The 23,494-nt window shown below is 45.7% G+C and overlaps 1 protein-coding gene across 6 annotated transcripts in view; it reads left to right on the forward strand.

Moving 5' to 3' along the window:
• Positions 1-23,494, forward strand: part of LOC141409539 (cAMP-dependent protein kinase catalytic subunit PRKX-like) — a 102,365-nt gene that overhangs the window by 24,992 nt on the left and 53,879 nt on the right. For all 6 annotated transcript variants that reach the window (XM_074030575.1, XM_074030576.1, XM_074030578.1 and 3 more), the window contains exon 2: positions 12,083-12,251. In XM_074030575.1, the coding sequence (XP_073886676.1) occupies positions 12,083-12,251 (169 nt within the window). The remainder of the gene's footprint in view (positions 1-12,082; positions 12,252-23,494) is intronic.

The raw sequence follows: 23,494 nt of genomic DNA on the forward strand, positions 1-23,494 counted from the left end.
TCGATAGTCACATTTTAAAAGGTGAGAAAGTTATGCAGTGAAATGCATCTCTGTTTTTGTGCCTCACCTGTAGAATTTGCCCTCTCCTCCCTCCCAGGTTCCCATATTAATGTGTCTTGTATATTTCTCCAAAGTCCTTTCTCCATGTAGAAGCAAATATCACTTACGGAGAAGAGCCTCACTTTTTTTTTTTTTAAACAGATTGGGGTCCCACTCTGTTGCTTAGGCTGTAATGCAGTGGTACTATCATATTTCACTGCAGCCTCCAACTCCCGGGCTCAGGCAATTCTCCCATTTCTGCATTATGAGTAGCTGGGACTACAGGCACATACCACCACACCCTGTACATTAAAAAAAATTTTTTTGTAGAGATGGTGTCTGGCTCTGTTGCCCAACCTAGTCTTGATCTCCTGGACTTAAGTGATCCTTCTGCTTCAGACTTCTAAAGTGCTGGGTTTACAGGCATGAACCACTGCTCCCGGCCTCCACCCATCTACAGGTGTGGAACAAGAGCATGTTCTCTCCCAAGCTAATGTGGCATGTACTGGCCTCCCAGGCTGTAGACAAGATTGATGGGGACTGTGCCCACTTCCTGATTTACTTTTTTGTTTTTTTTGGAGACAGAGTCTCACTATGTCAGTCAGGCTGGAATGCAGAGATGCGATCTTGGCCTATTGTAGCTTCTGCCTCCCAGCATTCAGCATTTCTTCCACCTCAACTTTCTGAGTAGCTGGGATTACAGGAGCCTGGCACCATGTGCAGCTAATTGTTGTGTTTTTCATAGAGATGGGGTTACACCATGTTGGCCGGGCTGGTCTCGAACTCTGGCCTCAAGTGATCTGCCCTCCTCTGACTCCCAAAATGCTGAGATTACAGGTGTGAGCCAGTGTGCCCAGCTGGGTTATAACTTTTTCTTTTTTTTTTTTTGAAACGACCTTTTATTTTTTTTGAACAGCCTGTTGCCCAGGCTGAAGTGCAATGGTGCAATCTTGGCTCACTGCAATCTCAGCCTCCTGGGTTCAAGTGTTTCTCCTGCATTGGCCTTCTGAGTAGGTGGGATTACAGGCGTGCACAATGCCTGGCTAATTTTGTATTTTTAGTAGAGATGGGATTTCTCCATGTTGGTCAGGCTGGTTTCTAATGCCTGACGTCAGGCGATCCACCCACCTTGGTCTCCCAAAGTTTTGGGATTACAGGCATGACTCAGTGCACCTGGCCGGTTTTAACTTTTTTGAAGTGCATTTTCCACATAGGCATCTCTCTTGGAGTGTCCATGAGGAACACGATACTGTCCTTTTTGGTGTCTCTGCAGGGCCACTGTGACACTGTCTTCTTTCAAAGATTTCTGTCCATAATGTCTCAACATTGACTGTTTGGGTTTTTTTCTCTTGCATTTTAGGGAGAATTGGGGCTCATCCATCCTCGTCTCTCTCCCATTGAATTGGTGCATCCTGTTTTGTTAGCACCTGGGATGCCCATGTTCAAGGTTCCTTAAGCGCCTCAGTTTAAGGAAAGAAATGCACATATTTAAAATATGTGAGGTAAGTGTGCAGGGTGACAATGGACAATGCATGTGTTTACTTTGGGGACTGTTGTGTCAGCTGTTTTTGAGCCGTAGTTATTCTTTTAGGAATTTTTTTTTTTTTTTTTCTTTTTGAGACAGAGTCTCATTCTGTTGCCCAGGCTGGAGAGTATGCAGTGGTGTGAGTCTCGGCTCACTGCAAGCCCTGCCTCCCGGGTTCATGCCATTCTCCTGCCTCAGCCTCCCAAGAAGCTGGGACTATGGGCGCCTGCCACCATGTCGGCCTATTTTTTTGGATTTTTAGTAGAGACAAGGTTTTGCCGTGTTAGCCAGGATGGTCTCAGTCTCCTGACCTCGTGATCCACGTGCCTTGGCCTCCCAAAGTGCTGGGATTACAGGCATGAGCCACCGCGCCCTCCTGAGGCTTAGGAATTCTTATAGTTGATTGGCATTTACAATTTATTAAGGGACTTTTTAAGTGTATAATCCTCAAAACTTCTAAAAAAAAATGGTGATGTTTTGTTATCCAAGTTACTTTGACATCAACCATTTGCTGTCCCACCACATAATTTCTCATTATGTTACCTTATTACTGGCTGAGTTAATATGCTTACTGGGGACCTGTATATGACTTCTCCCATTAAAAGTAAGTTAAGTCTGGGCGCAATTGCTCAAGCCTGTAATCCCAGCACTTTGGGATGCTGAGGTGGGAGGATCACTTGCGCCCAGGAATTTGAGACCATCTCGGGCAACAAAGAGATCTCAAAAAACAAAATTAGCCAAACATGGTGTACATGCCTGTAGTGTCAGCTGCTTGGGAGGCTGAAGCGGGCTGATGGCTTGAGCCCAGCAGTTTGTGTTGCAGTGAGCCGAGATTGTATCACTGTGCTGTAGCCTGTGGGTCAGAGTGAGACTTGTCTCTAAAAAAAAAAAAATTATTTAATTACTTAAAAATAAATAAAAGCAAGTCCAAATGGAGATGGTTGGTGGTGTTGGTTGGAATGGATGACATTATGAATGTATTTAACACCACTAATCTGTACACTTAAAGATGGTTAAGATGGTAAATTTTATGTTGTACATATCTTACCATAATTAACAAATAATAGATTTAAAACAAACAAATTAAGTATATTCAATGCCAGGTGTAGTGGCTCACGCTTGCAATCTTAGCATTTTGGGGCGTTGAGGTGGGCAGATTGCCTAAAGCCAGGAGTTCAAGACCAGCCCTGTCTCGAGTAAAAAAAAAAATTGACTTTCATTCTGGATCGTAAATAGAGACATTCTTTCCTAGAGCTGGCACTTGAGGGAACCTGCCTACATGTCTTCAATGGACATCTTAAGACTTATGTTTTGGACATATTAGACTATTGGAATAAAGGAGCTGAGTTGGGAGTACAGACTCCTTTTCTTATCCATTTCCTTGTGTGGCAGGAGATTTTGCTCCTAGCCCGCACTTACTGCTGTGAGATCGTTGATGCTGCAAGGTGAGCTGTGCTGTTCAGGTCCTCATGAATGCCCATGTTCCGTGTCATGCAGAATAAGAAGAAAGGAATACCAGCTCTATTTCTATGAAGCTTTGCTTTTGTTGTTGTTGTTGTCGTCGAGAGGGGGTTTTGCTCTGCCACGCAGGCTGGAGTGCAGTGGTGCAGTCATGGCACTCATTGCAGCCTCTACCTGCTGGGATCAATAGATCCTCCCTGCTAAGCCTCCTGCATAGATGGGACTGCAGATATGCTCCACTACACCCAACTAATTTTTAAAGTTTTGTGGAGACACGGTTTTGCAACGTTGCCTACCCTGGTCTTGAACCCCTGGGCTCCAGTGACCCACCTGCTTTGGCCTTCCAAAGTGTTGGGATTATAGATGTGTGCTACTGAGCCTGGTCTTGCTGAATTATTATTTATTTTATTTTTTTTAAATTCCTCTTAGCCTATCTTGGGGGAGGTGAGTCAGTGTTATTCAGGTGTACTTATAGCAAAATCACCCATTTTAAGTGCACCCTGGAAGGAGTCTTTGCCAAATGGATAGGGCTTGGTAACCACCACCACTTGGGACATTTGAGGAGCCGATGTTGGAATGTTTTCACACGGATGCATTCATTTACTATGTTTATTATTCTATGTGATTTGCTTTCTGTGTGTTATTTCACTTAAACCCAGTAGGGGTAAAGATTATGATCCCTATTTTGCAGATGAATTTTAAACAGGTTAGGGGGCTTGTCAAGGTCATGCAGCTTTTAATCGTGATGGGATGATGCCTCTTGAATGAGGCTTAGAGTAGTAAGATGGCTGAGGAAGGAAAAAAGTAGAAAGGAGAGAAAAAGAAGGAGGGAAGGAGGAAAGTAGGCAGAAAGGAAGGAAAGAAGAGGGAAGGAAGGAGAAAGGAGCAAGGAAAGAAGAGGAAGGAAAGAAGAAGGCAGAAAGGAAGGATGGAAAGAAAGAATGAAAGGAAAGAAGGAAGGAAACAGATGAAAGAAGAAGGGAAGGGCTGAAGGAAGGAACAGGTCCCTTGTTCAGGTGGGTTTATTCCCAGGAACGATCTGGGAAATAGTGTGTATGTAAAGATGGAAAGTGTGTATGTAAGAGCTGTTTTAGGCCAGGCGTTGTGGCTCATGTCTGTCATCCCAGCACTTTGGGAGGCTGAGGCAGGAGGATTGCTTGAGGCCAGGAGTTGAAGACTGCCCTGGGCAACATAGCAGGACCCTGTCACTATAAAAAATAAAGAAATTAGCTGAGTGTGGTGGCTTATACCTGTAGTCCCATCTACTCAGGAGATTGACACAACAGGTTTAGGGAAAAAGAAAAACAAAATAAAAAACAGGCCGGGTGCAGTAGCTCATACCTGTAATCCTAGCACTTTGGGAGGCCAAGGTGGGTGTATCACGAGGCCAGGAGTTTGAGACCAGCCTGACCAAGATGGTGAAACCCCGTCTCTACTAAAAATACAAAAAAATTATCCAGGTGTGGTGGTGGGCACCTATAATCCCAGCTACTTGGGAGGGTAACGCAGAAAATTGCTTCAACCGGGGAGGCATAAGTTGCAGTGAGCCAAGATAGTGCCACTGTACTCCAGCCTGGGCGACAGAGTGAGACTGTCTCAAAAAAAAAAAAAAAAAAAATTAGCTGGTTGTGGCGCATGCTTGTAAATCCTAGCTACTTGGGAGTCTGAGGCTGGAGGATCGCTTGAACACAGCAAATGGTGGTGGCAGTGAGCTGTGATCGTGCCACTGTGCTCTAGTCTGGGCCACAGAGCAGAACTCCATCTCACAAAATAAAAATAAAAATAAAAACATACAAACAGAGATGAGGACACAGACAGACACAGAGGATGGCCCTGTGAGGACACAGGGAGAAGACGGCATCTCCAAGCCAAGAGAGAGGCCTCAGGAGGAACCAGCCCTGCCCACATCTGGGTCTCTGACTTCCAGCCTCCAGGCCTGTGGGAGAAGAAAGTTCTCTTTAAGTCCCCCAGTCTGTGTTATGTTATTACAGTAGTTCAAGCAAAGTACTTTATTTACATAGAAGTCTGCCAGAATTATGGGCCCTGAAATGCTTTCCAGGATGAGTTGAGGTCAGATGGAGCGTAATTTATAGGTTCTTTTTTTACATTTACTATTAGCCACTGTGTTTTTTTTTTTCAGCAGAGTAGTGAATACGGCAGAAACTGAATTAGTTGACAGCTTAAGTCAGATCTTTATGCATCTCAGAATATTTGTACTGATTAAAAGAAATAATCAGCACTTGATAGGTTGGAAGATTGAGACCCAGAAAGTAATCTCTCCCTGTGACGACCAAATTCTTGCTTGACTACCTTGTTTTTTTTTGGATGAAAATGTGTTTCTTATATCAGTAGAGATTATGAAGGTATTTAGGTACCAGTGACTAAAATATCAGCCATGGGTTTCCTGTTTGTTGTTGTTGTTGTTGTTGTTTTTGGTGGGTTTTTTTTTTTTTTTGAGACAGGGTCTTCCTCTGTTGGCCAGGCTGGAGGGCATGATGTGATCATAGCTCACTGCAACCTCAGCCTCCCAGGCTCAGGCAATCCTCCCACCTCAGGCTCCCAAGTAGCTGGGACTACGGCTGTGCACCACCACACCTGGGTAATTTTTTATTTTATTTTTCTAGCTGGCATCTTTCTATGTTGCCAAGGCGGGTCTTGAACTCCTGGCCTCAAGTGATCCCACCATTTTGGCCTCCCAAAGTGCTGGAATTACAAGCGTGAGCCACCCCACCCTGCCTAGTTTACAATTTGAACTTGGTTTTTCATCTCAGCTCCTTTGAAGACTTCTGCCTTCTCCCATGTTTGGGCTCTGCGTTGTGGACATTCCTTAGCGATCGGCCTGGGAAGGCTCAGACATGTCTAGGCTGCCTTCGTAGGAATAGGGATTAGTAGCTCTTTAGCCCCTTTCTTTCCTGGGTTGTTGCTGTTTGCTGAGGTCTGCACAGTTCAGACCACCCTGGAAGCCTCTCTCAGGTTCTCAGAGACAGTGGAATTATACCTTTGACTCTGAGCTCGCAGCATTGCTAGGGAATGTGCTTGGCTGAATTTGGTACTGATTGGTTGAATTTGTACTCCCTGGGCATATTTGCTTTGGTAACAGATACTACAGACTGGGTGCCTTGAAATAACAGAAGTTAATTGTCTCACAGTCCTGGAGACCACAAATCTAAAGCCCAGATGTGGCATGGCTGTGCTCCCTCTGGAGCCTCTAGGGGAGGCTCCTTCCTGTCCCTCCCAGTTCCTGGGGGCACCAGGCGTCCCTGGGCTTGTGGCTGTGATGTGGTCTCTGCCTCCGTCTCCACATGGCCTTCTCCTCTGTCTCTTTTTCCTGTTTTGACTCTTATGAGAACACCTGTCATTGTGTTTAGGGTCCACTCCAATCTTGGATGACCTCACATTGGGATCCTTAACTTAATTACACCTGCAAAGACCCTTTTTCCAAATGAGGTCTCATTTACAGGTTCTGTGGGTCAAGACATGACATATCTTTCTGGGAGAGCATAGTTCAGTCCACTACAGTTGTATCCAGTTCTTTCTGGAGGCTCCAGGGGAGGCTCCTTCCGGCCTTTTCCAGATCCTGGGGGCTCCAGGTTTCCCTGGACCTGTGGCCGCATCACTGCACTCTCTGCCTCTGTCTTCACGTGGCCTTCCCTCTGTCTGTGTCTCCTTATTAGTTTCACCACTCATACTGGACTGCCTCCAGGATCACCTCACCTTAATATATATCTTTTTTTTTTTTTTTAAATTTCATTTTTTAAAAGTGGAGATGGGGTCTTGCTGTCTTTCCCCGGCTGATGTTGAATGCCTGTGCTGGGATTACAGGTGTGAGCCATTGTGCCCAGCCTTTGTGTATATCTTAATTACCTCTGCAAAGACCCTATTTCCAAATAAGGTCTCATTCACAGGTACCAAGGATTAGAACATCAATGTGGCTTTTCCAGGGCACCCAATTCAACCCACACAAATGGGGAGAGGGGAGATTGGCTGTATTTAGGTGACCCATGAAAGGCTGAGCTAGCTGTGGGGTGTTGCTCTTGCAGCACAGAGGAAGAACTGGGCTCAGATGGTGTCAGCTGTTAGTGTCTGAGATTGTCCGTGAATCTACTCTCAGGGGTGTCCTGTAGCGAGACACAGTCCTTCTCTGTACCCTCCTGACCCCGTCCCATCTACCCACGGACCGCAAGGGAAAGTACTCAGGGTTGGTTGGTTTCTTTTCCCTTTTGTGACCGCGTGAAATCATGTCACAGTCCCTGTGTTTATTCCATACAGATCTCCTGAAGTGTTTTGAGTTCTAGCAAAATTTAAAAATATAACCAAAAGAGACTTAAATCCATGTTTCTCCTTTTTCTGGGCACTTCTTTAGTATGAATGGGCTTCGTGATGATTAACACGGTGGCCTGCTGTCTTCCCTTCTGTCTCTGCTGGCCATCTCTTTCCTTCCCTCCGAAGTCACAGGCAGGCGGAATTTTGGGTTTGTTGGGCTTGAGGAAAAGAGGAAAAGGGCATCTCTTTTCACAGTGAGAAACGTGTTTTTTGCGCTTTCTCATACCTCACTTTGTAAATTTTAAAATTTTATTTATTTTTCTTTAGATTTCTGAACCAAGATATTTATTTATTTATTTATTTATTTATTTTTGAGACAAAATCTCCTTCTGTTGCCCAGGCTGCAGTGCGGTGGTGCAGTCTCAGCTCTCTGCAACCTCCACCTCCCGGGTTCAAGAGATTCTCGTGCCTCAGCCTCTGGAGTAGCTGGTATTACAGGTACCTGCCACTGTGCCTGGCTAATTGGTTTTGTATTTTTAGTACAGAAGTGGTCTCACTAAAATTAAAAGAAAAGACATAAACTCCACATAGATTTTCCTCCTGAGTAACGCTGCTACTTAGCTTGGGGAAAGATGGAGGGGATTTCTAGGGCGGGGAATGGACCACTTACCTTCAAGATCTGTCTTATCAGGAAGGAAAGATCTGACCTACCTAGAAACACTTGAAAAGACTATTTTTTTATGTCTTATTGGGCAAAGCTGGGTCAGATGGCCACCCTTAGCTGCAGAGTAGGCTAAAAATAGACATTTTCTACTCAAGTGGGATAATGGTAACTGGGGAATGTGTACTGGAGAGCCTCCGAACACCAAGCAGGGAAAATCTACCAGCACCATTAAGTCTTCTGTGCACTTAAGCTACTAAACTTTAAACATTACAGCATGCCACTTCTGTCTGCTTTGAATAAAGTTGTTTACCAATACAATTCTGCAGTCTGATTGTGGCATTGGCGGCGCTGACCACATCTCCCAGGGTAGCACAAAGATCTGCTGCAGTGCACGAATAACATGTTTTGAGTTTTGTGTATTTATAACTCACACAGCTCAGAGAAAGGTTTAAAGAAGTCACGGAAGTGTAAAAAAAATGTGTCGAGTCAAAGATGTTGTTCTTAAAGTAGGCATGGAGAATTATCTCCATTGATGGTCAAATATAAGTGCTAAGAAGACCGAATGTTATGCAGTAAACACAGCCAAGTAATAAATGGGTTCCCTGGAGTGGTGATAGAGAAAGGTAAGTAAGGAGGAAGGAACCAGACAGAGGAAGAAAAGTCAAGGACCATATTCATTGCCTTACTAGAATTTTAGGGTGTGGCAAGAATTTAATGTTTCCCAGTAATCTGTATGTTCTGTTGGAAAGAAGAGCAACAGGAGACTAAAAGGTTACTCTGTTGCCCATTTCATAGGTCCAATCCCAGGCAAAGCTTGGGTAGGATGCCAGTGTTCCTGATTCCTGATTGTGTTTTATCCAGTTGAAACATCAGTGGCCATAGTCAAACACCTAAACTGGATCAGTTCACAGTCCTCAAAGCCCTTCTCCCACTTCCTGTCTTTGACCTCATTCCACCTAATTTTGTCCACACCATGTCGTACTGTAATAAAACCTATTTTATTTCCAAATTAACTAAGAGAATATACTTTAAAAATTTGTTACTATTTCATTATTTGTTTACTTTAAAAAAAAATTTAACACTTGTCGGCTATTGACATTGTTTAACTTCTTACACTTTTTCTTTATTTTGTAGTTCACTTTCTGTTTCTACCGTAATAAAATATTCATTATTAGGAACTTCTTTTAATAGCCAAGGTTACTTCTCCACCCTTCCCAGTCTGCCCTATAAGCTAGTAAATTCATCATTCATTAGCTTATATGTTTTAAAACACGGAGATTTTAGTTTATAGCAAATACTTTAAAAAATTATTTTCATGTTACCATGTACAATTAGTGGTGTTCCAGATTCTTGGAAGGAAATCCATTATATGGTTGTGGTCTTTTTTTTCTTCTCAACCCAATCAAGAATACCCAGTCACAATTTAAAAAATTATTCGCCCTTAGTGGTGCACAGCGCATAGTTCCAACTACTTGGGCTGAGGTGGGAGGATTGCTTGAGGCTGGCAAGTCAAGGCTGCAGTGAGCTATGATTGTGCCACTCTGCACTCCAGCCTGGGCAACAGAGAGAGACCCTGTCTCAAAAAAACAGACAAAACAACATAATGTGATCTACCTTCTAAGCAAATTTTCATATATACAGTTTCACTATTGTATATGTGAGATTTTTATATATAGAACTTCACATATCAATTCAGTTTTGTTAACTATAAGAACTGGGTGTATGGTAGATCTCTATGGTTTACATATCTTGCTCATCCTTTAATCAATATGTTTCCCCTTCCCCCTCAAGTCCTATCTTTTGATAACAGTCGCTCTACTTCTATGAGTTTGACTATTTTAGATTCTGCATTAGTCCATTCTCATGCTGCTAATAAAGACATACCTGAGACTGGTTAATTTATAAAGGAAAGAGGTTTAATGAACTCACAGTTCCACATGACTGTGGAGGTCCCACAGTCATGGTGGAAGATAAAAGGAGGAGCAAAGTCACATCTTACATAGCAGCAACCAAGAAGAGAGCACAAGCAGGGGAACTCCCATTTATTAAAACATCTGATCTTGTGAGACTTACTCACTATGGGAAAAACCCACCCCCATGATTCAGGTACCTCCCACCTGGTCTCTCCCATGACTCGTGGGGATTATGGGAGCCACAATTCAAGATCAGACTTGGGTGGGGACACAGCCAAACCATGTCAGATTCCTTGTATAAGTGAGATCATGCGATATTTAATGTTTGTTTTTCTGTGCCTAGCTTATTTCACTGAACATAAAGGCCTCCAATTCCATCCATGTTGCCGCAAATGACAGAGTTTCCTTGTTTTTTAAGGCTGAATGGTATTCCATCATGTATATGTACCATGTTTTCTATATCCATCTGCCCTTGGACGGACACTGAGGTGGTTTCCATGTCTTGGCTGTTGTGCATAGTGCTGCCATAAACATAGCAGTGCAGGTGTCTGGAAGATCCTGGTTCTCTTGAGTTTTGCAATCTAGCATAAAGCAGGCACAGGAGTATCAGCAAATGAATGGATAGGTAAATGGATTAATATTGATTAGTGAGCTTTGCTCGTCAACAGATGCTGGTTCCTCAGAAGGATACACTTCCAAACCGTCCTTTGTCTGAATGTCAGTTTCTGAGAAGCCTGCTCTGCTGTCTGGGGTGAATGTGATCACATAATATGGGAGGGCAGTTTTGTTTTAGTTGCTCATCTCTGTCTGAAGCTGTGAATGGGTTGTTTAAAAATATTGCTGAGGAATGACTTGCATGTCAGTAAGGGGCTGCTAACGCTGGAATCAAGGTAGATCAAAGGCAATTTAGTGATACACTAGAAATCCTGCATCAGTCGCAGTGGCTCATGCCTGTAGTCTCAGGACTTTGGGAGGCTGAGGCAGGAGGATCGCTTGAGCCCAGGAGTTCAAGGCTAGCCTGAGTAACGTAGTGTGATCCCCTTCTACAAAAAGTACAAAAATTAACCGGGTAGGCTGAGGCAGGAAGATTGCTTGAGCCCAGGAGGTGGAGGCTGCAGTGAGCTGTGATGGCGCCACTGCACTCCAGCTTGGGCGACAGAGTAAACTCGTTTGTTCCCAACCCAAGAACATTTATGCTACGTGGAGAATATTTCAATATGCGCGTGAACATATATGCACACCTTGTAGGATCAGTGTGTTACAGGAAGAAGAGGAGGATGAAGAGGAAGAAGAGGAGAAGGAGGAGGAGATAGAAGGAGGAGGAATAAGCATAGCTTGTTTAGAGATTCTGAGTTTCTTTTATATCTCATTGTCTATTAGATTTCTTCATTTAGATGCACCCCAGTGAGAGGAGGACGGTGAGGAGGAGGAGATGGAGAAGGAGGAAGAAATAGAAAAGAAAAGGAAATAGAAGAGGAGGAGGAGGTGAAAGAGAAGGAGGAGAAGATTGAGGAAGAGAAAAAAGAAAAGGAAGAGGTAGAGGAGGGGAAGGAGGAGAAGAGAGTGTTGGGATTGAAACTGTCCCAGCAGAATACTGTAGAGCTGTTGGTTTTCTCTGGTATTTGTAGTGGTTGCCGTTGTTGTTGTTGTTTTCTGTTTGTGGGCACCTACAGCACTTCATGCCAATCCACAGCAGATTGTAGAATACGGACTCCGTGCTTTGAGCAAGCCTTCGTGTGCGTTAAGGAAACAGCCGTGTTGAGGAGGGCTGTGTTTTACACCCTGTCTGGATTTCTGATGAAACCAGAGAGCCTGAAGAGAAAAAGGCATGTTGCACAAGTCCATTTACTGTTACTCTAATGCGTCTCCATGTGGGTGTGTGGGGCGTGTGGGTGTGCTGTCTGCAAAGACTGATCTGCAGATATTGTGGCCAGTTTGTCTCCAAATTGAAGAACCATTCAGAGGCAGATGGCTCTCTCTGTTTCCCTCTCTCCCTCTTTCTCTCTCTGCAATTTCTGTATTCAGTGGAAAATTCCAGGTGAGCGCCTCTCACTAAATGCCATCAGCCCACGTGTGCCGTGACACTCAGTCTCTGAAAGTTTCGCTTGGGGTCTGTGTTTGCTGTCCTGGTGCAGCCCCCCGCTGATTGCGTGGCTGCGGTGGTTTCTCCCTTTGTCAGGAGACTTAATGGCCTCTGTCAGTTTCTTTTCTCTCTAGGCACTGGGACGTTCGGGCGGGTGCACCTGGTGAAGGAGAAGACAGCCAAGCATTTCTTCGCTCTCAAGGTGATGAGCATTCCCGATGTCATCCGCCTGAAGCAGGAGCAGCACGTGCACAATGAGAAGTCTGTCCTGAAGGAAGTCAGTCACCCGTTTCTCATCAGGCTGTGAGTCCCCTCCTGAGGCCTCTCCCCACACACCCTCCCTAGGCCCCTGTGTGTCTCTTCTTGTAAGAAGCAGGGTGGGCCGAGACCGTGGCCTGCGTGCAAAGCCTCAGGCCACAGCAGTCTCCACCTGTCAGGTCTTATCAGCCTCTGATCTCGGAGCTGGAAAACCTCCAGGGCTCCTGACCTCCATGGCTGACCAGGTCCAAAAAGAAATGCTCTGTGTTCAGAAGTCCATGCCCAAGGCCCCTAGCTCCTCTCCTGGGTGAGCCAAGTATCTCTGCCTGGAAAAGGATGCAAGAATCTTTGTCTCCTCACCTCCTTGGGTTCTGCTTCTATAGCTCTCTGGAGAACTGGTTAAGTTGATTTTTAAGGGACCACAGTCTTTTGGACGGGGCTGGGCTTCAGGTTTCGTGGGTTTCTGGTTGACTGTGGATGAGAAATATCCCATTTAGATGCAGCCCACACCCTTCCAGCTGATGGTACACAGCAGTCTTATGTCCTAGGGTAGGTGTGTGAGTCCATTCGGGCTGCTATAACAAAGGATCTTAGACTCGGTAATTTACAAATAACAGACATTTGCTTCATGGTTCTGGAGGCTGGAAAGTCCAAGATCAAGACATGGCAGATTCAGTGTCTGGTGAGGACCCGCTCCCTGGTTCATAGATGGTGCCTTTTTGCTGTGTCCTCATATGGTGGAAGGGGCGAGGGATCTCTCTGGGGTCCCTTTTATAAGGGCACTCATCCCATTCATGAGACTCCACCCTCATGACCTCCCAAAGGACCCACCATCTAACACCATCACCGTGGCAGTGAGGATCCAACATAGGGATTTGGGAGGACACAAGATATTCAGACCATTCCAGCAGGGTAATTCCGTTTCCAGCCAGGTGTCTTAGACAAGGATGTCCTGCGTGTCTCTCCTTTCCCTCCATGGGTGCCTTCCATCCAATTCCCCAAGTCTTCCCTCTGCCGTCTTATTGCCACGCCTCTCCTGTCCACCTATCCATCTTCTGCTTTATCTGGGTCCCGTCTCTCTGCCCTGATTTTCTGTACTGGCGTCCCTCCTACCTGATCTTTCTCTCCCAGCCTTGCTCCCCTTGAAGACATTCCTCACTTTATAGCCTCACTAGTCCTCCCAGGTACCTCTGCAATGACCTGCCTCTCTCTGGTCATTCTCAGGGAACTCCTGAAGTATCCCATATAAAGCCCCAGCAATGCGGCATCCTCCTACCAATATCCTCATGGACTGGCTTTCTGCCAGCACCTCCCTGCAGGGGAAGGTAGAAGGTGCTGTTTACACGCTCACTATGGGGCTTCTCCTAGACCATCCCTGCTTGACAGACCTCCTTCTTTGTCTTTATTATCGTGCTTCACTTCCCCCACCTAAGAAACACACTTGTTTTCCCTCACTTACTTGCTGTCCCCGGGACACAGGGTGCCTCCTATGATGTTCTTGAAGCACCTTATGTGTAGTGGAACAAGTACACCTGCCTTCTCTAGACCCAAGGTGGCCTGAGCTCCAAACAATATCACATGCAGAGGATGGGTGCAGTGGCTCATACCCGTAATCCCAGCACTTTGGGAGGCCAAGGGAGGTGGATCACCTGAGGTCAGGAGTTCCAGACCAGCCTGGCCAAGACGGCAAAACCCTGTCTCTACTATAAATGCAAAAATTAGCCCAGTGTGGTGGCATGCACCTGTAATCCCAGTACTCAGGAGGCTGAGGCAGGAGAATTGCTTGAACCTGGGAGGCAGAGGTTACAGTGAGCCAAGATCTCGCCACTGCACTCCAGCTGGGGCAACAGAGCAAGGCTCTGTCTAAAAAAAAAAGACCAACCAACCAACTGAACAAACAAACAAAACCACAGTTCTTTCAAAGGCTGGGCTTGCAGGTGGGACCCTTCCCTTTCTTGTTTGCTTCATTGCATCTTTCTGTGGCTTGCAGGTGTCCTAAGCATGGTACTGTGGGGTATGCGTGAAATCTTGAGTGAGGGGCTCCAATTCCGGGAATTCCTTCCTGTTGAAGGTCAAATTGTGTCTCCTGAAAAGATATGTTGAAATCCTCACCCTGGCTCCTGTGAATGAAATTGGAATGCTGTTTGCAAAAAGGGTCTTTGCAGATGTAATTAAAATGCAGTTGGGCAGGCACAATGGCTCACGCCTGTAATTGTAGCACTTTGGGAGGCTGAGGGGGAAGGATCACTTGAGCCCAGGTCTCACTTGAGACCAGCATGGGCAACATAGCAAGACTCAGTTTCTACAGAAAATTAAACAATTAGTCAGGTGTTGGGTGCACACCTGTGCTCCCAGCTACCAGGAAGGGTGAGGCAAGAGGATTGCTTAAGGCCAGGAGCTTGAGGCTGCATGGAGCTGTGATGGCACCACTGCACTCAAGACGCTGTTTGTAAAAACAAAACGAAAAATGAAATGCAAGTAGGTTGGGCTCATGCTGCTGTACAGTGTGCTTTTAACTTTGTGTGACTGGTGTCCTTAAAAGAAAAGGAAGGAGACGCAGACACAAAGACGGCCGAACACCGAGAGAAGGACACCTTATGAGGATAGTTAGAGGTTGGAGGAATGGTGCATCTCCAAGCCAGGGGACTCCAAGGATTGCCGGCTACTCCCAGAACCTGGGAGAGAGGCCAGGGGCAGATTCTCCATCAGAGCCTGCAGAAGAACCAACCCCACCAACACCATCATGCTGAACTTTGGATTTGGGGTGCCAAAGTCATGAGAGAATACATTTCTTTCTTCCTTTTCCTGCTTTTTTTGTTTGTTTGTTTTTTGAGACAGAGTCTAGCCCTGTTGCCCAGATTGTGCAATGGTGCGATCTACTGCAGCCTCTGCCTCCTGGGTTGAAGCAATTCTCCTGCCTCATCCTCCCGGAGTAGCTGGGACTATAGGTGTGTACCACCACACTCGAGTTACTTTTGTATATTTAGTAGAGTTGGGCTCTCACTATTCTTTCTTTCTCTTTTGTATTCTCTCCTCCCTCCCCCTCCCCTCCCCTCCCCCTCACCCCTCCCCCTCCCCCTCTCCCTCCCCCTCCCCCCTCTCCCTCTCCCTCCCTTCCCCCCTCCCCCTCCCCTCCCCTTCTCCCTTTCTCCCTCCCCTTCCTTTTCCCTCCCCCTCTCCCTTCCCTTTCCTCCTCCTTTCCCCTTCCTCCTTTTCTTTCTTTTCTTTCTTTTGAGACAGGGTCTCACTCTGTTGCCCAGGCTCACTGCAGCCTCTACCTCCTGAGCTCAAGTGGGGTCTTCTACCTCAGCCTCCCAAATAGCTGAGACCATAGATATATGCCGCCATGCCTGGCTAATTTTTAAAAACTTTTGAGGGATGAGGTCTTGCTCTGTTGCCCAGGCTGGTCTCAAACTCTTGGCCTGAAGCAATCCTCTGGCCTCAGCCTCCCAAAGTGCCGGGTCTGTAGGTGTCAGCCACTGTACCTGAACTGAGAATACACATCTGTTGTCTGCCACCCCACTCCCCAGTTTGTGAAACTTTGTTAATGATAGTCCTGAGGAACTCATGCACACCCATTGTACTTCCTGGAGCAGGAGAGCAGCCTGCAGGATGGGCTCCCAGGTGTTTTAAAATCTAAAAGCCTACAGAAGAATTGCATAGACATGGGGGTGGTTGGAGTGCGCAAGTGAGAGAATTCCCTGAAATAGCATCCTTGAGCTCCTGCAAGTTAAAAAATAGGGAGGAGCTTGCAGAACAGAGCTTTAGTTAGATAGTTCTCCTTTCTTCAAGCCAGGATAGCTCACAGCTGTTTTCCTTAGCAGATAAGGTGGATTCCTGCAGGGACGTGGATTATGATTGTGATGTTCCCCGATTTCTTTTTTTGAGACGGAGTCTCACTTTGTCACCCAGGCTGGAGTGCAGTGGTGCAATCTCGGTTCACTGCAACCTCTGCCTCCTGAGTTCAAATGATTCTCCTACCTCAGCGTCCTTAGTAGAGTAGGTGGGACTCCAGGTGCGTGTCATCATGCCTAGCTAATTTTTGTACTTTTAGTAGAGATGGGGTTTTGCCACGTTGGCCAGGCCGATCTTGAACTCCTGACTTCAAATTATCCACCCACCTTGGCCTCCTTAGTGTGCTGGGATTACAGGCATAAGCCACTGCACTGAGCCTGCCCATTTTCAATTTTAAGGAACAAAGTCGTTTATGTTCTTTAAGTCTCATTTAAGCCCTAGAGACTTTAGATATTCTATCCAAAGTTATTTATTTGGTTTATTTTTATCTTTTTATATAAAAAAGTATATATATATATTTTTAATTTAGAGACAAGGTCTTGCTGTGTGGCTCAGGCTGGACTTCAGTGGAGCAATCAGTGCTTACTGCAGCTCCTAATCTCCCAGGCTCAAGCCGTCCTCGTGTTTCAGCCTCCAGAGTAGCTGGGACTACTGGCATGCACCACTACACCGTGCTAATGTTTTTAGTTATTTTTAATGAAAAAAAAAGTATTTTTCACAACCTCTTTGGTGAAGATAATGTTTTTGTTTTTTTAATAAACAGAGTCTTGCTGTACTGCCCAGGCTGGGCTTGAACTTTTGGCTTCAAGCAGTCCACTTGCCTTGGCCTCTCAGTGTGCTGGGATTACAGGTGTGTACCACCATACCTGCCTCTTTTTAAAATTTTTTGTAGGAACCAGGTCTCACTTTGCTGCCCAGGCTAGTTTCAAACTCCTGGGCTCAAATGATCTTCCCACCTTGGCTTCCCATGCTGAAATTACGGATGTGAGCCATTGTACCTGGTCTATTTTTGTTTCTTAAGGAGCGAAATTTGTCTGCATCATGATAGCTTTCTGAGAGGACAGTTTGGATGCTTTGTGGGTTGTCCTTTGCCAGTACAGCTCCTCCAACTACTGGTTACAGTCGAAAGTGAGCTGTTATTTGTATGTTTAGTCTGCCTGGTGGTGTTGCCGAAAAGCATGAATTCTTCCTCATCATTTAAAGTCTGCATGGAATTTAAGGCCACTTGCAATATTATTCTTGGGAGGATTATATCCAGTGTTTTGGGAAAACATGGCAGGAGCTCATTTCACAATTCTCTGATTTGGGACTGAGCTGAGTGGCTAACACCTGTAATCCCTGCATTTTTGGAGGCCAAGGCAGGAGGATTGCTTGAGATCAGGAGTTCCAAACCAGCCTGGGCAACATAGTGAAATCTCATCTCTTAAGAAAAATATTAAAAAGAAATTTTAGCCTGGCCAACATGGCAAAACCCTGCCTCTGCTAAAAATAGAAAAATTTGCTGGGCATGGTTGTGCACGCTGGTGATCTCAACTACTTGGGAGACTGAGGCACTAGAATCTCTTGAGCTTGGGAGGCAGAGGTTGCAGTGAGCCAACATTGCACCACTGCACTCCAGCTTGGGTGACAGAGTGAGACTTCATCTTAAAAACAAAACAAAACAAACAAACAAAAAACACCAGAGAAAAATAAATAAAATTATTCAGTTTTGAAATAGTGCAGAAAACAAGGCAGGCTCTGAAGTCTGCAGCTCTTGTTAATGTTTTGGATCTAGGGAAATGATTGTCAACAATGAGCCTTTAAAGACTTAAGGGTGATAGCAATTTATAGGTGACTTTTAACAGTGATAGCAATTTACAGGTGACTTTTAACAGTGATAGCAATTTACAGGTGACTTTTTCCAAAATTTACAGAAAACATGTTTGCCACTTGGGCACGTTGACTCACACCTATAATGTCAGCATGTTAGGAAGCCAAGGAGGGAGGATTCCTTGTGCTCAGGGGTTTGAGACCAGCCTGGGCAACATGGCCAGACCCTGTCTCTACAAAAAGTACAAAAATTAGCTGAGTGTGGTGGTGGGTGCCTATAGTCTCAGCTACTTGGGAGGCTGAAGTGCAAGGATCACCTGAGCCTGGGAGGTGGAGGTTGCAGTGAGCCGTGATTGTGCCACTGTACTGCAGCCTGGGCGACAGAGTGAGACCTTGTCTCAAAAAAAGAATCCAAAAACCAATATGCACTTGGAGAGGGTGACGTAACTTAGCCCATGAGACCTCCTTAGTGACTTGCTGAGAATTGATTTTTCAGTGCCCTGCAGTATTATGATAACCCGCTATAGCATTTTGCTTTTTCTGTGCATGAATGCTTGAGAGACCAAGTGGCTTTAAGAAGTGCATTAAAGTTGATCCAGGGTATCCAGGCACTTGACATTCCCTATACGTAACACGAGAGAGAATGCTTGATCTGGCTAGCTCCGTGGATAAGACGCTCAAGGGTGTCCAGCATATCCCTGTGGATAAGATGCTGGAGGGTGTCCATTGTTGCATGATGAGGAGCATGTCTTAGAGGAGAATCCTAGATCCTCTGTGAGGAATTAATTTCATCCTTCCAGCTGTGCAGCTTCTCTTCTAAATGTATGTTGCCTTGTTTAACATCTGCTTCCCTACTGGCAGTTTTAGGTCTCAGATTTCTTGATGAAAGTATAAAACAAGGACTTTCAGTGGAGGTGCTTCACAATTACGGCTGGATGAGTTTCTGTGGTGGGGACTCCCTGCACACTGTAGGGTGTTGGACAGTGTCCTTGGGCTCCACTCAGCATATACCAGGGCAACAATCCCAGTTACAAAAACTAGAAATGTCTCCAGACATCACCAGGTATTCCTTGGGGTAGGAAGGGCACAGTTATCTCCACTGGTGAACCACTGTGATAGACAGATAATCAACAAATAGAGAGATGATAGGTAGGTATGTGTTGAGATGGATAGGTGATAAGTAATAGATATTAAGATAGGTCTAAATGATAGGTGATTGATAGGTGAATAGATGATGGGTAGCTAATATTAAGATAGATATTAAGATAGGTGATAGATAATACATATTAATACAGACAGATAGCTACAGATGATGGATATTGAGATACATATTGAGATGGATATGTGATTGATAGATTGATGACATTGCAAATAGAGCTGTCATGTTATGGAAAAACATGGAGTAGGTTTTGCTTGCATTTCTGGAAGTTGCATGGAGTGCTGCTTATGACAAGAATCAAGTTGAACAGTGACTGTTTGGAGTTCAGAGTTCCAGTTGAACAACATGGTGGGTTTGCAAATGGCGTTATCAGCATGTGGTTTTTGAATAGCTGCAGGTAGTAAGTTTGAAAAGACACCAGGGAATTTGTATAGGGCACACGAAGGACCACATTCTGTTCAGTGATAATTCCATTTCCCAAGGCCATCTCAGACTCTCACAAGAGCCAAGTAACTCAGTGTCCAAGGTGCAGAAGAAATGCAACAAAGTCAGTTTCCCAGAGAGGAAGTTTTGTGCTCCTCCCAGAGACCATGACCCTTCAGCCTTGATGCATACAGGAATTTCTGACATTTAGATCCAGAAAAGGGTTTCTCAGCCTGAGCACTGCTGACATCTGGGGCTGGGTGATTCTCTGTGGTGGGGCATGCTATGTGCACTGTAGGGTGTTGAGTAATGTGCCTGCGCCCAGCCTACAGATACATTTTGCTACCTGCCATGAGGGAGAATCTGTATTCAGTTTAAAATCATCATCATCCTGGGGAGACAACGTGCCTTAGCATGGCTGAGGCCTGGCTGCTGGTCCTTTTGAATGGGGCTTCCCACTGTGCTGTTGTTCTGGGTGGCCCCGTTGCAATGCTGACTGGACTTGCATCAAGTCAGTACAGAATGGATGGGATTTGCTAAAGGTGCCCACCTGCCTCCACCTCTTACTGGCAGTTTCAGGTATTGGACTTTTTCTTGATGAACGTGTAAAGCAAGGATTTTCAGTGGAAGTGCCTCACATTTACAGCTGGATGAGTCTCTGTGGTGGGGCCATCCTGCACAAAGTAGGGTGTTGGACAGCATCCCTGGGCTCCCCCAACCAGGGGACAGAAGCAGCAACCCCAGTTCTGAAAGCCAGGAATGTCTCCAGATGTCACCAATATCCCTTCCAGGAGGGAGGGCAAAGTTATCTCCACTAGTGAATCACTGTGATAGACGACCAACAGAGAGATGACAGATGGATATGATAGTAGGTATATGTTGAGATGGATAGGTGGTAGATAATAGATATTAATATAGGACTAAATGATGGGTGATGGATAGGTGAATAGATGTTGGGTAGCGGATGTACAGACAGATAACTACCTGTGCATGTGGAGTCCCTTATTCCCTTTTCTGCCCCAGCCCCTGAGCCTGTAGCCCTACTCTTTTGTCATGATTGATTGGCTTATGGGCCAACCAGTGGTTCCAGTGCCATATTATTTATGGCACAGCAGCCAAGCCAAGCCAGTGGGTTTGGTCTGTGGTTGGCAGGGCTTAACCAGCTTTCTTCTACGGAACTTGGAAGGCAAGAGGTCTCTCCACTCCAGGCCACATCCTTCTAGTTTCTGGATGACCACTCGTTTCTCTATGCAAAGGAGTTCATGCCAGAACCTCTTCTTTGGGGAGAGTGGATGCATCTCTTGGAGACATCATTTTTATTTGTTTGTTTTTGTTTTGATTTTTGAGATAGAGTCTTGCTCTGGCGCCAGGCTGGAGTGCACTGGCGCGATCTTGGCCCACTGCAACCTCCGCTTCCCGAGTTCAAGTGGTTCTGCCTCAGCCGCCTGAGTAACTGGGACTACAGGTGTGCGCCACCACGTCCAGATAATTTTTGTATTTTTAGTACAGATGGGGTTTCCTCATTTTGGCCAGGATGGTCTCAATCTCTTGACCTTGTGATATGGCTGGAAACGTTGTTTTCTAAGTCTACAGATTTGAGTGTGGTTGCCATCTTCATTGGTACTTGGGGTAGGAGTAAAACCATTCCTTTGTTTCCTCAGAGTTCAAGAAGAAAGAACACTGTATCCTCTCCTTTTATATTATTTTTGCTCTCTATTTGAATTTTGAAAACAAAAATCTGGAGGTACTGCTTCTTTCTCTCTTATCACTGCCTGCAAAGAACAGAGACCACCGAGTAAAGGCAGGCACCCAGATCTTCTTGTTCTCTTCTGTATCCGAAACTGATACATTGCATTTTTACTATTTGAGGGCAAAGCAGGTGCTTCGAAAAGGGAGGCTTATTTTATTATCTGTAATTTTCTTTTATATTATTTTTTTACCTTCATTCCCTTTTTCTTTGTATGAAAAGGGAGGTTTAAATTCTTTCTAGAGAATACAATTGTAGCGTCTTCTGAATAGAGTTTTCTGTTTGATGCCGTGTCTTCCGGTGCCTTAGTCTAAGGAGAACTGCGTAGGTTGGGAAGAGTCCTAGTGATATGTGGAAAAGGGGCCTTACCAGCTTTGGAAGGCAAGAGGTAGGGGGTGAAGATGAAATGGACACCTAAGGAGAATTTTGCACGAGGAGTAGGGGTTTATTGACTGAAAGGGGTAGGTGGTGGAAAATCATTCTAGACAGGGAGTGACACGGAAGCCATGAGTCACTACGGGGGCAGGAGGGACATGGGGGAGAAATTCAAATCTGGGTTCATCCAGGAGGTGGACACAGGAATGCAGTGAGCTCAGATGTGTAGAAGACTGCCGTGGGGACTGGGATGTGAAGAAGGACTGGCTCTGGCTCAGCTGTGCATTTGGGCTGCTGGACATTGAGGAAATCCAAGGAGGGAGAGTGCATTCCAATTTGGGAAACTGAGGGCAAAACATCTGCAGGCAACTGTCTCAGAAGAGCGCCTGAGGCAGGGTCCTTGGAGGGAGGAAGCCACAGGTGGACGGAGCCACCTAGGGCTGCTAGGTCCCCTTGTTTAAGGGCTAGTTGCAGTGGAGCCAGGTCGGAAAGTAGAACCGTTCCGGAGCCTTGCATGGCATAGAGAGATGTTGGAGGAGATGGGATGACGACGGCTCATTTTCTTCTTCTCATGACAAAAGCCCAGCTTTATGGCAGCCTCTGGAGGGAGGAGGACCAACTTCTGTATTAGGCGTCTCCAAATTAGTGAGGCTGATTTTCCTGTTCATAAAAACAAAAGCAAAAGCGAAAAAATCCCTTAGAGGAGAAGCCATCCCCACAGACCCTGCAAATAAAAGACAGCAGATCAGCTTTGCAGATGGAAGGTGCTGCTGTCAGCTAAAGATGAGGACAGAGCAGCTCAGCCGAGGTCACTGGCGAGGAGGGGGAGGGGACTGGGAAACCTCCCTTGTCTCAGTCATTGTTGATGACATTGACCCTTTCTTTATGTTGACTTTCCCCCCTGTTCATAGATGCATAGATTGCACTCTATGCTGGAAAACATTGTTTAAAATTTAATTTTTTTATTTTGCTAACATATATCACATAACATTTTACATTTTACTATTTTAACTTCCTTTTTTTTTTTTTTTTTTTTAAGAAATGAGTTCTTGCTGTGTTGCCCAGGCCGCAGTGCACTGGTGCAATCATGGCCCACTGCAGCCTCAACCTCCTCAGCCTCCCAAGTAACTGGGACTATGGGTGCGCACTACCATGCCTGGCTAATTTTTAAATTTTCGGTAGAGACAGGGTCTTGTTGTGTTGCACAGGCTGGTCTCCAACTGCCAGGCTCAAGTAGTCCTCCTCCCTCAGGCTCCCAAGTAAAGCTGGGACTACAGGCACATGCCACCAGGCCCAGTTAATTTTTTAATTTTTGGCAAAGATGTGATCTTGCTTTGTTGCCCAGGCTGTTCTCAAACTCCTGATCTCGTTCAATCCTCCTGCTTTGGCCTCTCAAAGTGCTGAGATTACAGGCATGAGAGTCCATGCCAGCCTCATTTTAACCATTTTTGAAATGTGCAGTTCACGGCCAGCACAGTGGCTCACACCTGTAATCCCAGCACTTTGGGAGGCTGAGGTGGGCAGATCACGAGGTCAGGATATCGAGACCATCCTGGCTAACATGGTGAAACCTCGTCTACTAAAAATACCAAAAATTAGCCGGGCATGGTGGCGGGCACCTATAGTCCCAGCTACTTGGGAGGCTGAGGCAGGTGAATGGTGTGAACCTGGGAAGTGAAGCTTGCAGTGAGCCGAGATCGCACCACTGCACTCCAGCCTGGGCGACAGAGCGAGACTCCATCTCAGGAAAAAGAAAAAAAAAAGTGTACAGTTCACTACTTGGGAGGCTGAAGCAGGAAGGCAGAGGTTGTAGTGAGCTGAGATTGTGTCGCTGCACTTTATCCTGGGCAACGGAGTAAGACTGTGTCTCAAAAAAAAAAAAAAAAAAGCACGGTTTAGTGGCATGGAGCACATTCATGTTTCTATGCAACTGCCCCCCCATCCCCATCCATCTCCAGAACTCCTTTTCATCTTCCCCAG

This window comes from Macaca fascicularis, chromosome Y, assembly GCF_037993035.2.
Source record: "Macaca fascicularis isolate 582-1 chromosome Y, T2T-MFA8v1.1".
Classification (NCBI taxonomy): domain Eukaryota; kingdom Metazoa; phylum Chordata; class Mammalia; order Primates; family Cercopithecidae; genus Macaca; species Macaca fascicularis.